At 34.3% G+C, this 14337-nt stretch overlaps 1 protein-coding gene across 4 annotated transcripts in view; it reads right to left on the bottom strand.

Moving 5' to 3' along the window:
* Arid4b (AT-rich interaction domain 4B) overlaps window positions 1-14337 on the bottom strand; it is a 135319-nt gene that overhangs the window by 17015 nt on the left and 103967 nt on the right. For all 4 annotated transcript variants that reach the window (XR_007104309.1, XM_047520452.1, XM_047520451.1 and 1 more), the window contains 2 exons: window positions 3666-3750; window positions 836-1034 (listed from right to left, as the gene is read on the bottom strand). Coding sequence is in view for 3 of the 4 variants with exons in the window: in XM_047520452.1 (XP_047376408.1) it covers window positions 836-1034; window positions 3666-3750 (284 nt within the window). In the remaining variant the exon portion in view is untranslated. The remainder of the gene's footprint in view (window positions 1-835; window positions 1035-3665; window positions 3751-14337) is intronic.

Raw genomic sequence — 14337 nt, forward strand, 5'->3', positions numbered from 1 at the left:
CCCTGGTACCCCCCTCACCAAAAAAAAAAAAAAAGAAAAAGAAATGTAAATAATCACACTCAAGTCAAGAGAGTTAAGTACTTCTGGGAATTTTAAGTAAATATAATTTGCTCATGACTGTGAAGATAAACTAGTATCCATATTATTACTGTCCTTTAATTATACATATATTTTCCACAGACAATTCTGTCAAATGTATGAGAAAACATGTAAAAATCAACCTTTCAGTATTATACAGCACTAGTTTACAGAAAAATTGGTTCATGCAAATATCACCTAAAATAAGGGACAAAACCAATTTCTATTATATTCAAAATTTTAAAACATCAAAACTCTCAAGACACAAGCCATGTGAATGTGTTTTGGGGTTATAAGTTCTCTAAGGGTTTACTGCATAGGTCAGATGTCCCTCCTTTCCTGCCAAGTGGATTTAATAAATGTCCCCCTCCAGTCCTCATTGTTTTTATTACCTGATACTTAACTTCATTCTGCCTTCTATACTAGACTATAATGCCACCATAAAAGAGATAGTAACAGATATAATTATTCTTTAAAACTGTTAGTACAGTTATATAGTCTGATATTGTTTAAGATATACTATGCTTTACATGGCAACAACAAAAAAATAGTTCCTGAAATAAATGTAGGGTGAATTATATTTTAACTAAAACTTAATAGTGCCTCAATTAATGACCAATTTTATTTAAAACATAAGAGACAACAAAATTCTCAATAAAAAGCTATCTACTAATGACACTGAAATACCTTTATAGAATTTAACTTACAAAAACTAAAATCAAATACTTGCATGCAATGAAATATCTGCTACATTTACCTTGAAGTCCATTAAGGATGGAAGTAATTTCTATGGATTTAATATGAGCTGTATCAGAGTTTTTGGCATCAGTAAGATCCAGTTTGGATACCATTTCAGGAGATGGATTCGTCTGAAATGGGGGTTTTGCCAAGCGTCGAAGTTTACAGTTTTTGGGAGAGTATTTTTCATCTCTGTCTTTTTCTTTCTCTAATTTATTCTACATTAAGGGAAAAACATGTTAATCATACTTTATCACAAGGAATTTGTTAGTAACAATGTTAATACCATTTTTAACTAAAAGTCACAGAATGTATTGTTATTTAAATATTTAACACAGAATATACAAAGCCCTTTCAAAAACTCAAGGTTTTTAAAAACTTATTAAACAAAATACTACAGAATGAACAAAACTGTTTTGTATTTACCATGTGGGAATCAGACAGGAATTTTAAACCAGCAAATATATACACCAATAATTGATATTACCAATTCTTTAAAACTAAATCAAAGTATGTTCAAATTAATATTCATGTACAAAAGAAACAAAATTTTAACCTCTTTGTTTTTAAAATTTAACACTCTTATTATAAAACATGGGATGGTAATGACAATATTCCATATTTTCATTCAAATGACAGCTTTAAAAAACTCTAAATGAATGATCTCTTGTAAGATGAAGTCAAATGAAACTTTGGTACATCACTGAAAAATTGATGTTTCAGGGAAAATATGAAATTTTCTCAAACTCTCGGCTTATAAATAGATGAGCTGAGGCTGACATATTTCCTGAAAATTATTATTTAAATTTTACTATAAAATGTCTCACAGAAAAACTATAATTTAGCAAACTCTGAAGTGTGGGTTAACAATAAACAATTCTGAAGTCCTGTTATCTAGTCACACTACCATATTTGAGTGATTATTTTTATAATTCTCCTAAGAATGGTATGTAGCTTATCATTCCAGATGAGTAGGAAAGAAGTTAATTCCCTACATTTAATAGATGCCTTAGGGTAGTGACTCCTCAAGTATGGCCCCTGGCCCAACAATATCAACATTTTCTGGGTACTTGTTAGAAACCCCAGTTCCTGAATCTGACCTCAGATCTACTGAATCAGAAATGCAAAGGATGGGGCTAAGCAATCTGAGTTACTCCAAGGGGTTCTTTCTGATCATGGTCCAGGGATAAGATTCACTGCCTTAGAGCCTCTGGGCTTAATTATAGAACATACACTTCTGAGCACAACTAGACTAGGCTAGACCTTCCATAGTCTATTAACAGTTGTTCTAATTTTTCTGCTATTGCCAGTCCTTTCTCCTGTTTGTTACTTTATTGCAGAGGTCATAGTCTACTGTACATACTGAAGCCCAAAATAATCCCTCTAGTCTAAGTTCAAATATGGCTTTTAGTGGCTGTCAGGAGTCTCTAAAATAGTAGCTCTCAGAGTGAGATGTGTAAAATCAGAAAATATGAACTAGAACACCTTTCTGAAATTCACAAAGTTCTTCCCTATGATCAGAAATTTTAATATGCCTAAGGGGTCAAGAAGAGGCATATATTTATAAAAAAAAATTCACTGAAGTACTTTTCTAACAGTGCTTCTCACATCCCTTCCCTCTTTCACCTTAGAAATACTTGCTGTTTTTTTTTTGTATAAAGACACTGGCTTTTTGAGTACCACAAAAAATATTCTTCCAGTAACTAAAAACAATGCTAAATACAGTGTGATTTATATACTTTATGGTAAATAACAAAAAGAATGAGAATATAAAGGGGTTTAAGAAGTCCTGAGTTGTAGCTATATTAAAAATTTAAAAACATGGACTTAAATTCACATTAAAGAACTACTATTTTAGGGGAAAGTTTTTCACTATCTGGAACACTAGGGTATCATTTGGCAAGAAGGAAAATAGCTCCTCACTTTGAATATGAAGACTGAATTTCAGAAGAACTATTAAACTTCCCAAAGTAAATACACTAAAGAATTTTTTTTTTAAAAATCAATAAAAATATTTTTAAAAACTCTAAATTCTAGCCAAAGGTTTGCTTTCTCAAACATTCAAAAAAATTCAGTCGAAAAGAACAGAAGTAGTTCTATCATATGTAACAGTAATATTAATTTTCTATGTGAGCTCATTAGTAGATACCCCAAGCTGCCTGTGCAACATGTGAGGATCTTGTGAATCTATTCTAAGCCACTACTTATAGCCAGAGAAAGACAAAGAGAAAAAGGAGACTTGTCAGATAGACTGGTTCTCCTCTGTCTTCAGAAATCTTTTCCTCCAGGTTTACAAGTACTGCAATAATCCATACTGCTTTATGGCTCTAAATTGAGGACCAGAGGTATAGAGAAGTGCTGAAGCAACGAGTTAAGTGCAATCTAGTGAGGTGGCTTTATACTACAATGGAACTGATGAAGCCTCAAAAATTATTTAGCACTATTTCTAAAATGCTTTCCAACAAGGCAACAAAATCTAGCATTCTATAAGTATGCAATTTCAGGTGGGCACAGTAGTGCAAGCCTGTAATCCCAGCAGCTTGGGAGGTTGAGGCAGGAAGATTGCGAGTTCAAAGCCAGCCTCAAAAACTAAGCAAGACCCTAAGCAACTCAGAGAGAGCCTGTCTCTAAATAAAATATTAAAAAGGGCTGGGGATGTGACTCAGTGTTGAGTGTCCTTGGGTTCAGTCTCTGGGTTTCCCCAGTACCAAAACACAAACAAAAAAACACACTATTTTTCAAGAGACTGTAAAACTAAGAGCAATATTAGTGTACACACATTTAACTGCTTCCTGCTGGGGGAAAACTCTTTAAGAGCTAGTCACATGTAGCAAAATCAACACATTTACCTTTATTTTCTTCCGATGTTTTATCTTTGGCACATTTTTATCAGCAGGTCTTACTATTTTATCTGCTTTAATCCATTCATCATATCTAAAATTAAAAGAAATTGATATAAATATACAAAACATATAACCACAGAAGATCCTATACCATGTTAAAGAGAAACTTGTACACAGAGTTGTGACATTTTAAAACTGGAGATCTTGGAGAGCACTTGGTTCAATTTCCTGGTCTGACGAATAAGCTACCAAAGCCCAAAGAGCTACCATGACTTGGCCAAGTTCACAATGTTAGCTACTGGATGAGGCGAGAGCTCTTGACTCGGAGGTACAGTCCTTACTCTGCTACACAAGAGAGAAACTAAACCTGTATAATAAGTATTAAGAGAAATCATGCTATTTTCTATTATTTTTGTTTTGTTTTGCTCTTAAGCAGCAAGCGGGCAACTTATTTCTCTAAACCCATTGGAAATCTAAGGTAACATGGCAGTTTTAAATGGTACTGTCTGATTTTCAAAAGCCTCCTACTATAACTTACAGACAATGCAAAACCACCTAGAAAAAAAATGCCTGCTCATAAAATACTAGAAAAACATTCTGTCAAATTTTCAGTATCCTGAGATGCTTACTTCCTATGTGAATAGACAGCTGAGAATCAAGAGAGCTATGCTGACTTCTCAATTTGATGCTGAAAGTCTTCAGGAATTTACAGGGTACAAGTTACTACTGACTACAATAAAGCTATATGTTTATGCAAAAAAGGTGACTTTTTCATTTCTGCAAAATCTCAGAAGGCAAAAACATTAAAAGTAAATTGTCACTCACTTTTTGCTTTCTAAAATCATATGCATTACTTAAAAAAACCTCAAATCTTAAACTCTAAAACATGAAAACTTGAAAAGATTTTAATTAGTAATATTAAATGAATATTACTTGAATAATATATTTATAAATTACATGAGTCATCACTTGACTAGAAAATTATATTCGCCTGCTAGTGTAGGCCTGAAAATTATCTATAGCAACTCCAAGGCAAAATGCCATCCCGCTAGTACAAACTACTGGCTACAGTGAAGTTAGGACTCAACACCATGCAAGGGGTCATGTTATGGTTTCAATCACTAGAAGCTCCTGAGAACAAAATAAGAAAAAGAGAGAACAGGGAAAGGAATGGAATGAGCACTGGGGAAGTCTTAATATAATCCCTGCTTACTTGTCATGTGTCGATGATCAAGCTGTTCTCAATACCAGGCCAAGTTTATCACTGTATAAAATGACTGCTTTTAAAAATACACTAAAAATATACTTTTTAGTTGTAGATGGACACAATACCTTTATTTTATTTATTTATATGTGGTGCTGAGAATCAAACCCAGTGCCTCACACATACTAAGCAAGTGCTCTACCACTGAGCTACAACCCCATCCCCTAAAAAAGAATTTTTGAGGCTCAAATGTATGCTAGGTACTATGAAAGGTTTAAAAAGCAAATATTATTATTCCCTTTGGGAACTATTCTGAGAGCAGCATCTACCTACATATTTATGATGCATTTTACCTTTCCCAGGAATACCAAAAATTGCAACATACTTAAGAAAGTCATTGAGAGCTGGGCAGTAGCTCAATAGTAGAGAGCCTGCCTACCACATATGAGGTACTGGGTTGAGACCCAGCACTACAAAAAGAAAAAAGAAAAAAGGTTCCTTACAAAATTGGGAAGATGGTAGACTATTAACAGAATACCTCCAACTTTCAACACTCTTGTAAAGTTCAAAGAGATTCCTAAAAAGTTCCTCTATGAGAATATATTATGGAAGGCGTCAATGCTATCAAATTTGAGTAAAAGAAAACAAAACAAGTTTCCAATGTGAGATAGACTGAAGACAGTTCACCATGGATACACATAACATTAATGTGAAATAAGTAAACACACAGTAATTTTTTTAACTTTTCCTCACCAAAGACTATTTGTTATATGGTAAAGGATGGCACCCATTACCCAAATTCCAAAGTGTACAGATACTATCTGGTAAATGTCATGGTCTTCCCCCAATTATAAAATAAGGATGGCATGAAAGGACTGACTGACTGTCAGAAGAATTCAAGTAGTGAGATTTGATGTGGAAAGACCACTGGCCCAAAGAGACTCTTAGGAAATGGCAAATTCTAGAATTAGATGGAATAATCCAAATAAGTAGTTCTTATTACTATTTCAATAAGAGCAACTAAACACTGGTCTTAATCATTCTGGATAACAATCTTGTTTCAAAATTCTCATCAAGGGCTGGGGTCATGACTAAGTGGTAGAGCATTTCGCTAGTATATGTGAGTCACTGGGTTCGATTCTCATCAATGAATAAAATAAAATCTATCAACATCTAAAGAAAATATTTTTAAAACTTCTCAACAAATACCGTGTACGGTTTTGAGATTATTTGGAAAGTCAATGGTTATCTCTCTTTTTTGTTGTTATTGTTGCTGTTGTTTTGCAATAATGACTGAACTCAGGAGTTTTCTCTTGGAGTTATGTCTACAGTCATTTTAATTTACTTTTATTTTAAAAAACTTGAGTGAACGTCTAAGTTGCCCAGGCTGACCTTGAACTTGTGATCCTGCTACCTGAGCTTCCCATGTTGCTGGGATTACATGTGGGAGCCACCATTGTCACTCTTGTTATATTTCTTGTTAGAGTAATTACATATAACTTGCAGGTCTATAAAATATTAGCTAATATCATGACTCCTTTATTATTTGGGTTTTTTCCATGCCACTTTTTTTGTACTTTGGTTTATTTGTTGAGGTATTCCCTTGTTCTGACACTATTCTTTTGGATTTCTCTTTTCTTTAGCCATATTATGCTCATTCTATAAAACGTAGTAATAATACTGTTATTATCATAATCAACAGTTTTTAGAACACAGTGTGTGTTAACACCCTAATCAATGTACTTATTTGACAGATTAAGAAATGTCAACAATGTAAGCAAACTGAACTTTCAAGTATTCTAGGCTCTCCAAAAGACACTATGTGGAGAACAAAAGGAAGCCAGGAATGGTGGCTGAAAAAGCCTCATTGAAACTGTACTTGTGAAGAGGATGAACAGGTGAAAACAACACGTGAGAATTTTAGTTGAAAATCTTTTTAACTGCAAATGCCCTTATCAAATAGAGATTGAGATTATGGATAAAGACATACTGGCAGACAAATACTTCATATTGTAATGAGGTTTTAAATAGCATTTTAGTTGCCTGGCCAATATAAGCAAAAGATGATCAGAAGATAAAATGATAGCTATAACTGATTATCCTATTTGAAAAACAGGAAATTTTTTTCCTTTTACATAATTACCCTTAAGAGTATTATACAACTGTTCTCTTTTGTTTACAGAGTATCTTCAAAGATCAGAAAAGGAGAAACAAATTCATGTAGGGAAAAAAACAAAATGCTGTGTCTTCAAACCCAACGTTCCCCTTATAAATGCCACCTGAAAGGTGAAGGCAGGAGGAATGCTGGAGCCCAGAAATCTGAGGCCAGCCTCAACCATGTTAATCCCACCTCACAACAACAAAACTCAACAAACACACAGACACAAAAAGTGCTCAACCATATTACTAGTGCCAGTGCCAACTGCTTTAAAATAAAAGAAGCAATAATGGATAGAGATTTCTAATCCCCCATCAAATACCGAGAGAAAAAACCTGAATGAAAAGTAATTCAGGACAGGCACCATGGCGCACGCCTGTAATCCCAGTGGCTCAAGAGGCTGAGATAGGAGGATTGTGAGTTCAAAGTCAGCCTCAACAGTGGCGAGGTCTAAATAACTCAATGAGACCGTCTCTAAATTAAAAACAAAGCAGGGTTGGGGATGGGGCTCAGTGGTCAAATGTCACTAAGTTCAATCCCTAGTACCAAAAGAAAGAAAAAGTTAATTCAGTAATTCATCAAAAAACTGCAACTGATCCTGTTTAAGCTATATAAATTTAGACTTTTTGTTCAGTACATTTAATATAAACTAAAAAGAACACAATATATTGATTTTAGGCATAACAGATGAAGAGTCAATGATGGTAAAAAAGTGGGAAAATTTTAGCTCGAGTTCAAATACCTTGAACACCATTAAAAAGTAAAAAATTATTGGGGGTGGAATTATTGTAGCTCAGTGGTAGAGTGCTTGCCTAGTATGTGTGAAGCACTGGGTTCAATCCTCAGCACCACATATAAATTTAAAAAGTCAAAGGTATTATGTTCATCTGCAACTAAAAAAAAATTTTTTTTAAAGTAAAATTCTGGAAAGGAAGTAGCAAAGAGCAGAAAACTGCAGCTAAGAAACAGAAGACCATAAAATAGTTCCCCAATTCTCCTTAGGATAACTTATTGAGTAAGATATCTCTTCATCCCTCAAGGAACTTAATGCCTCCCCTACTGGGGAATGAACCCAGGGGTAACTAAACCACTGAGCTACACCCCCACTTCTTTTTATTGAGCGTTCTTTTATTGAGACAGGGTCTCACAAAGTTGCCTGGGCTAGAATCAAACTTAAGATCCTCCTGCTTCAGCTTCCTGAGTTGTTGGACTTACAGGTGTGCATCATCTCACCTGACTCAAAGTACATTGTTAAAGAATATAGGAATCTGTTAGGGTTAGAGTTAGGGTTAGGGAGGGGGGCAAGAATGGAGGAAAGAAGGACTGTATAGAGGGAAAAGAGGGGTGGGAGGGGTGGGGGGAAGGGAAAAAATAACAGAATGAATCAAACAACATTACCCTATGTAAATTTATGATTACACAAATGGTACACCTTTACTCCATGTACAAACAGAGAAACAACATGTATCCCATTTGTTTACAATTAAAAAAAAAAAGACTCCTCAACAAAGTTGGGGAAAAAAAAAAAAAGAATGTAGGAATCTTAATAGCTAGGTCAACAAACTTTTTGGTTTTAAAATGTTTCTAGTCCTTTTCTTAGGCATCCCCAAACATATGGACACCCTGTCCTCTCAGGTACTGGTGATTCCTGTACAGGACACTCCAATATGGATGACTCTGGTTTAAACATCATACAGGTCATCAGGACATTAGAGAGCACATTCTAATAGGACATCTATATTGAGCAGGAAGGACACTAGTATTGTAACAGCAGCAGATCTTCAGAAAAATCACCTATACCTAAATAACAACTTCTCTCCAAGCACAGCAAGTCTTTTGCCATCAGCCACGTGTTTAATGATAATATAGTTGGAGAACTGGGAGAAAATCTTAATATAAGCAGATGGCCCACAAAAAAATTAAACTATCTTGCAACTTTAAATTCAAGCAATAGATATGAGAATGGATGTGAAGAAAGCAAGGCAGATTGGAATGCTGATATATAAACTATCCTGCCTTGAAGTGAACTTTACCTTTAGAAATTATCAGAATCTTAACTGGCCTCTTCTTGACAATAAGAAAAAATTTTCTGCCAGGGCAGAAGAAAATGGATCTTTTATAGGGTGACACTTGGGAGACAGAGGCAGAAGGATTACAAGTTTGAGGCAAGCCTGTGTAACTTACCAAGATCCTATCTTAAAATAAAAAAGTGGGTGGGGAGGGATTGGAATATAGCTCAGGGTAGAACACCCCTGAGCTAAATCCCCAGTACCACAAAAATACATAAATATTAAAACAAATACTAAAAACAAATGCTGGGTTAGAAAATTAAAACTGATTAGCAGGGTGTGGAGGTGTAGCTCAGTGGTACATTGCTTGCTTGCCTAACATTTGCAAGACCCTGAATTTAATCCCCAACATTACCCCCACCCCCCAAAAAGACTATGAGCACTATGATTATTAGCCCGTATTTTTCAATTCACTTATCAACACATTCATTACAATTAATGACATACATGAAACATTGACAAGCACCTTATAGGATATTAATTTACACAACTAAGGAAAATATTTTCAAAGTATATACATGACTAATATGTGAGTATATCTATTGAAATTATCTAACATTTCAACTAATGGAATGGACATGGAAGAACATAAGCATAATCAACTCATATAATTTTTTAAAGGTCTCAGAAACTCCCTGACCATATAAAATGAAGTAACTGGACCAGATGATAAAAAACATGAGATTCCAAGCCTAAGGGAACTTAATTCATTCTAAAAATACCTCATAGGTACCTATTACCTGATAGGCTCTGCATTGGTTACTGGGTATTCAGCAATGAATGCAACAAAAAGTTCCTTTCAACAAGAGGCTTACAATTCAATAGAGAAACAATGTCAATAGTAATTACAAAAGTAACAATACAAACCTTCTGAAAGAAGCAGCCAAGTCAGTATTTTTAAGATGGGTTAAAATAACAATATAAAACTAACAGCAACCTTTCAGAGACCATAGCATACTTGCTCTCACCAGAGAAAAATAAAAGTCCTAAAGACAAAGTTTGTTTGGATGTACTGGCTAATCAACTAAGAAATAATTTAGCAATAATGACAATAGAAGTTAGTCAATCAGATATACTAACCAAAGTGATTACCACACCCTTGTCAATTCAGATTTCAGTTCTTCTGACACCCAACTTTCAAAGAAATAACATAAGTACTTAACACATACTCTAGTGGCACAGTGTTGAGATTTTTAACAAGTTACATTCATAATAAAGATATCTTAAAAATAATTTCACAGTGAAACCAAACTGATATTAATACTTTGAAACTATTTGAAATATATGTACAGAGTATTAAAAGGATAAGTGATCTTACATCAAGATACCTGAACCATTTATATTTTCTCCTTTGTTTGGATACTCATTTAATATTGTTGGAAAGTATGTATTTTCTATCTTGCCTCTGTAGAGGCAAAAAGGTAATATATCATTAACTAATTTTTAAAAACCTCAGATGAAACTTAGACTATCTTATCTTACTAAGGAAAGAAGTTTTCCCTTCCTTAACTGATTAAGGAAATGTAGGGGGAAAGTATGACAAAGTAACAAAAAAAAAGGAGGAGGAAAGTAATGATGAAAAGTAACATTAATTTAATAATTATAAACTTTATAAGCAATTTTATCAATATTTAACTGTAAATTATACATAATTTCAATTTATACATATTTTAATCTGATAAAATATCTAAAGCAAGATTTATAAAAAGAACCATTGATCATCATTTTAATGCTTTTCAGTCATGTATCTAAACTTGAAAAAAAAAACAAAAATTATTAAAAAAAAAAAAAAAAAAACCTAAGCACGTTACCAACATTTTAAAGTTGCATTTCATATAACACTGCTAAATTCACAAAGAACCAGGAATGGTATTCATAGTTAATAACAGCACACTGACAGAAATATGAATATTATGGCATAGCCATACTTCAGTTTTGTCATTTAGGAAAATGAAACAAAAGCACAGGCTCAAGGAAGATGTAATATGAAATACCAAGAAACCCCGAGAATTTACCAAGCTTATAAAGAACACTAAAAAGAATTAACAATTGCAGCACAAACTGTGTATTATGGTGCAGATAAAGTTTTTTAAATACCTCAAAAATTTATTTTTTAGTATCAGATGGATTCAGGGAATTAGTATTTCTGTATATTTAGACCAAAATACTAATATATCGGCCAATCTACAAGACTTACCAAACAGAACATGTTCAAGTTTATGTTTTACATTAAATATAACTGCCAATTTACAAATTCTACCTAATGGGACAGACCCAGGTTTGTTTAATAAACATTCTAAGTTGAATACACAAAGAAAAATAAAAGTTCAATTGAATATAACAAATAACTGAATTATTTATCTTTCTTTGAGAATGAAATGTTTATCTTCACATGTACCCCCAAAGTATGGTGACTCAAAAGCCACTCTCCTCTAAAACAACTTTACAGGTATTTACTAGGAATCCATTGTTACATGGTCTTCATTTTGTGGCCCTTTAATTTTTATATTATAGAAATAAAACAAACAATATCCTACAGCAGTTTGCTTTTACCATTTTTTGTTATTATCGAAATTATTTCAAAGTGTATGAGAAGAACACTTTGCACTCTCTCATCAATATTCCTATATCTAATGGGATTCAAATGACAGTACAGCAGGGATCAAATTTCATAGAAATAAAAGGGGCGGGGGGGGAACAAAGGATACAGAATAGTCTATAAAGAGAGAAATTTGGCTGAAAAATAATGTTAAAAAAATTTGTTAAAGAGACAAACAGGAGAGTAAAAGGAAAATCATGGATAAAGTATTTCCAATTAAATTCATTCAAGTCTCTTCAGTCTAAACTCCGTTTTGGTTGCTATCTAGAAAATGAACTCTCTTTATGACCCAAACAGGTCACAAAAAGAACTATGACATACATATTCAAACATGAATTCAAAACTGATCAAAGACAGACCCAACTTTTCACAATACTGAATATGGCAATTTTCTTCAATTAAAAAAAAAAAAAGGCAACAAAATACATAAATTGGACTTTGTCAAAATTAGAGACTTTTGTACATCAAAGCATTCCAAAGGCTGGGGATATAGCTCAGTGGTAGTGCACATGCCTAGCAGGCATGAGGCCCTGGGTTTAATCCCCAGATCTGCAGTACTGAAGGAAGAGAGGGGAGCAATCCACCAAGATAATGAAAAGATAATCCATAGGGTGAGAAAATATATGCGAATCAAGCCCGGCATGGTGGCGCACACCTGTAATCCCTGTGGCTGAGGTAGGAGGATCATGAGTTCAAAGCCGCCTCAGCAACTTAGTGAGGCTCTAAGCAACTCAGCAAGACCCTGACTCTTAATAATATATAAAATAGGCCTGAGGATGTGGCTCAGTGGTTAAGTGCCTCTGGTTCAATCCCCAGTACAAAATGAAAAAAAAAAAAAAAAATACATGCATACATATATACACATACACATATCCAGAATATATGAAGAACTCCTTCAGCTCAAGAACAAACTACCTAACCAATTACAAAAACCAGACGAGGACCTGAGGAGACAATCTCCTCCAAAGAGATGCATGAATGACTAATAAGCATGTATTCATCATCACTATGGCTAAGATATATTAATAGGATTAATATAAAACAGGAATTTTCTCCCCACGTTTTAAATTAAATATAACTTTGAACATAAAGTAATGTGGTCCAGATACAGAAAGCTTGGTTAAAAAAAGGAGGAAAGGGGAGGTGACTGAAGAGAAAGGATAACCCAGAGTCTTAGGCAAAAGTTATATTGTGAGATCAAATTTCATGAGCTCAGAAAAATCACTTAGAATATTCAGTATCAGGGTGGGCATGGTGGAGTACTCCTATAATCCCAGCAAATTGGACAATGAGGCAGGAGGATCAAGTGTGAGGCCAGTCATTGAAACTTTATCGAGAACCTGTCTCAAAATAGAAAATAACAAGGATCGGGTATGTGACTCACAGGTAAAGTGCCTTTGGGTTCAATCCCCAATATCATTAAGAAAAAATAAATAAAAGGAAAGATAAGATTTATTCAATATTAGAAAAGTGACTCAAGTTAGGACTAAATAGCAAAAGAACATTAAACCAAATAGCAAAAAAGGAGCTAAAAAAAAGTTAAATGGACAGAAGAAAAAAAATAGGTGAACAATTAGAAAGCAGAAAGCACACAAGAAGAAACAAAAGTTGGGATATCTGAAGAATGGTTTCTTTAATTTTGAGAAAGGCTGAAAAGAAAAATAAAATCATTTGCAGCTGCTACAGCTGGAACCCAAGTAAAATATATCACAGAAGGAATAATAAACTGGGTGCAACCAATGCCACTGATGAGACAAGACAGAGGGAAAGACATGAGCATGGAATTCAGTTACATGGGGTCACTAGTGATCCTGGTAAGCATAGTTCTAGAGGCTCCGGGTGGGGTGGGGGGGGGCCTGGTTAGAGTGGATTTACACAGAAATAGGAGAGAAAATGGGTAACAAGTATAAATAACTCATTCAAATAGTTCTACTAGATGGAAATGGAGCAAAGAAATGGCACAGTGGGACCAGATAGGCTGAAGGCAAAGTTTTCGTTGAGATAGGAGAAATAACTGAAGGTCTAAAGGTGGGAATGATTTTTGAGCAAGTAAAAAATGGGTCCATTTCTTTGCTTTGGCAAGAAGGGAGGGCATTTAGACTGTAGTGTGATTATAAACCTATCACCACCAGTGCAAGTACAGAGAACACGAATGCAAATGCAGGTAAGAAGGTAGTTGCAATGTAAATCCATAGAAATCTTCTCATTTCAATTTCTCAACAAAGTGAAAAAGCAAAGTCACCAGCAGAAAGTGAAGCTGGGAAAGAGATGCTGGGGAATGTAAGGAGATAAAAAACAGTATGTAACAGCCCATTAAGAAAGTAGGACAATGAATGGGAAAAAGACATAGAGAATTAAGGAATCACTTGAGGATCACAGTAGGAATTGAAAATGAGAACAGTCAGTGAGGTTTGTTTGCTTTACTCCAACCAGGATCAGCTGCTGAGGCAGAAGGCAAGCAGTAAGTATGTTCAGGGATCTTGTGGTTTTGTCAAGGAACACTATTATTATACTGTAAAGCAACAGGAAAATAAAAGAGATGGGAGTCATAAGAAGGGATTCGAACAACTGACCAAGAAAAGTATACCACATAAGAAAAGGTCTGAGGGCAACCAAGGAGGGCAAAGGGTGGCAGAATCAATGGATCA

The sequence above is a fragment of the Sciurus carolinensis genome, chromosome 12 (assembly GCF_902686445.1).
Source record: "Sciurus carolinensis chromosome 12, mSciCar1.2, whole genome shotgun sequence".
Taxonomy (NCBI): Eukaryota; Metazoa; Chordata; class Mammalia; order Rodentia; family Sciuridae; genus Sciurus; species Sciurus carolinensis.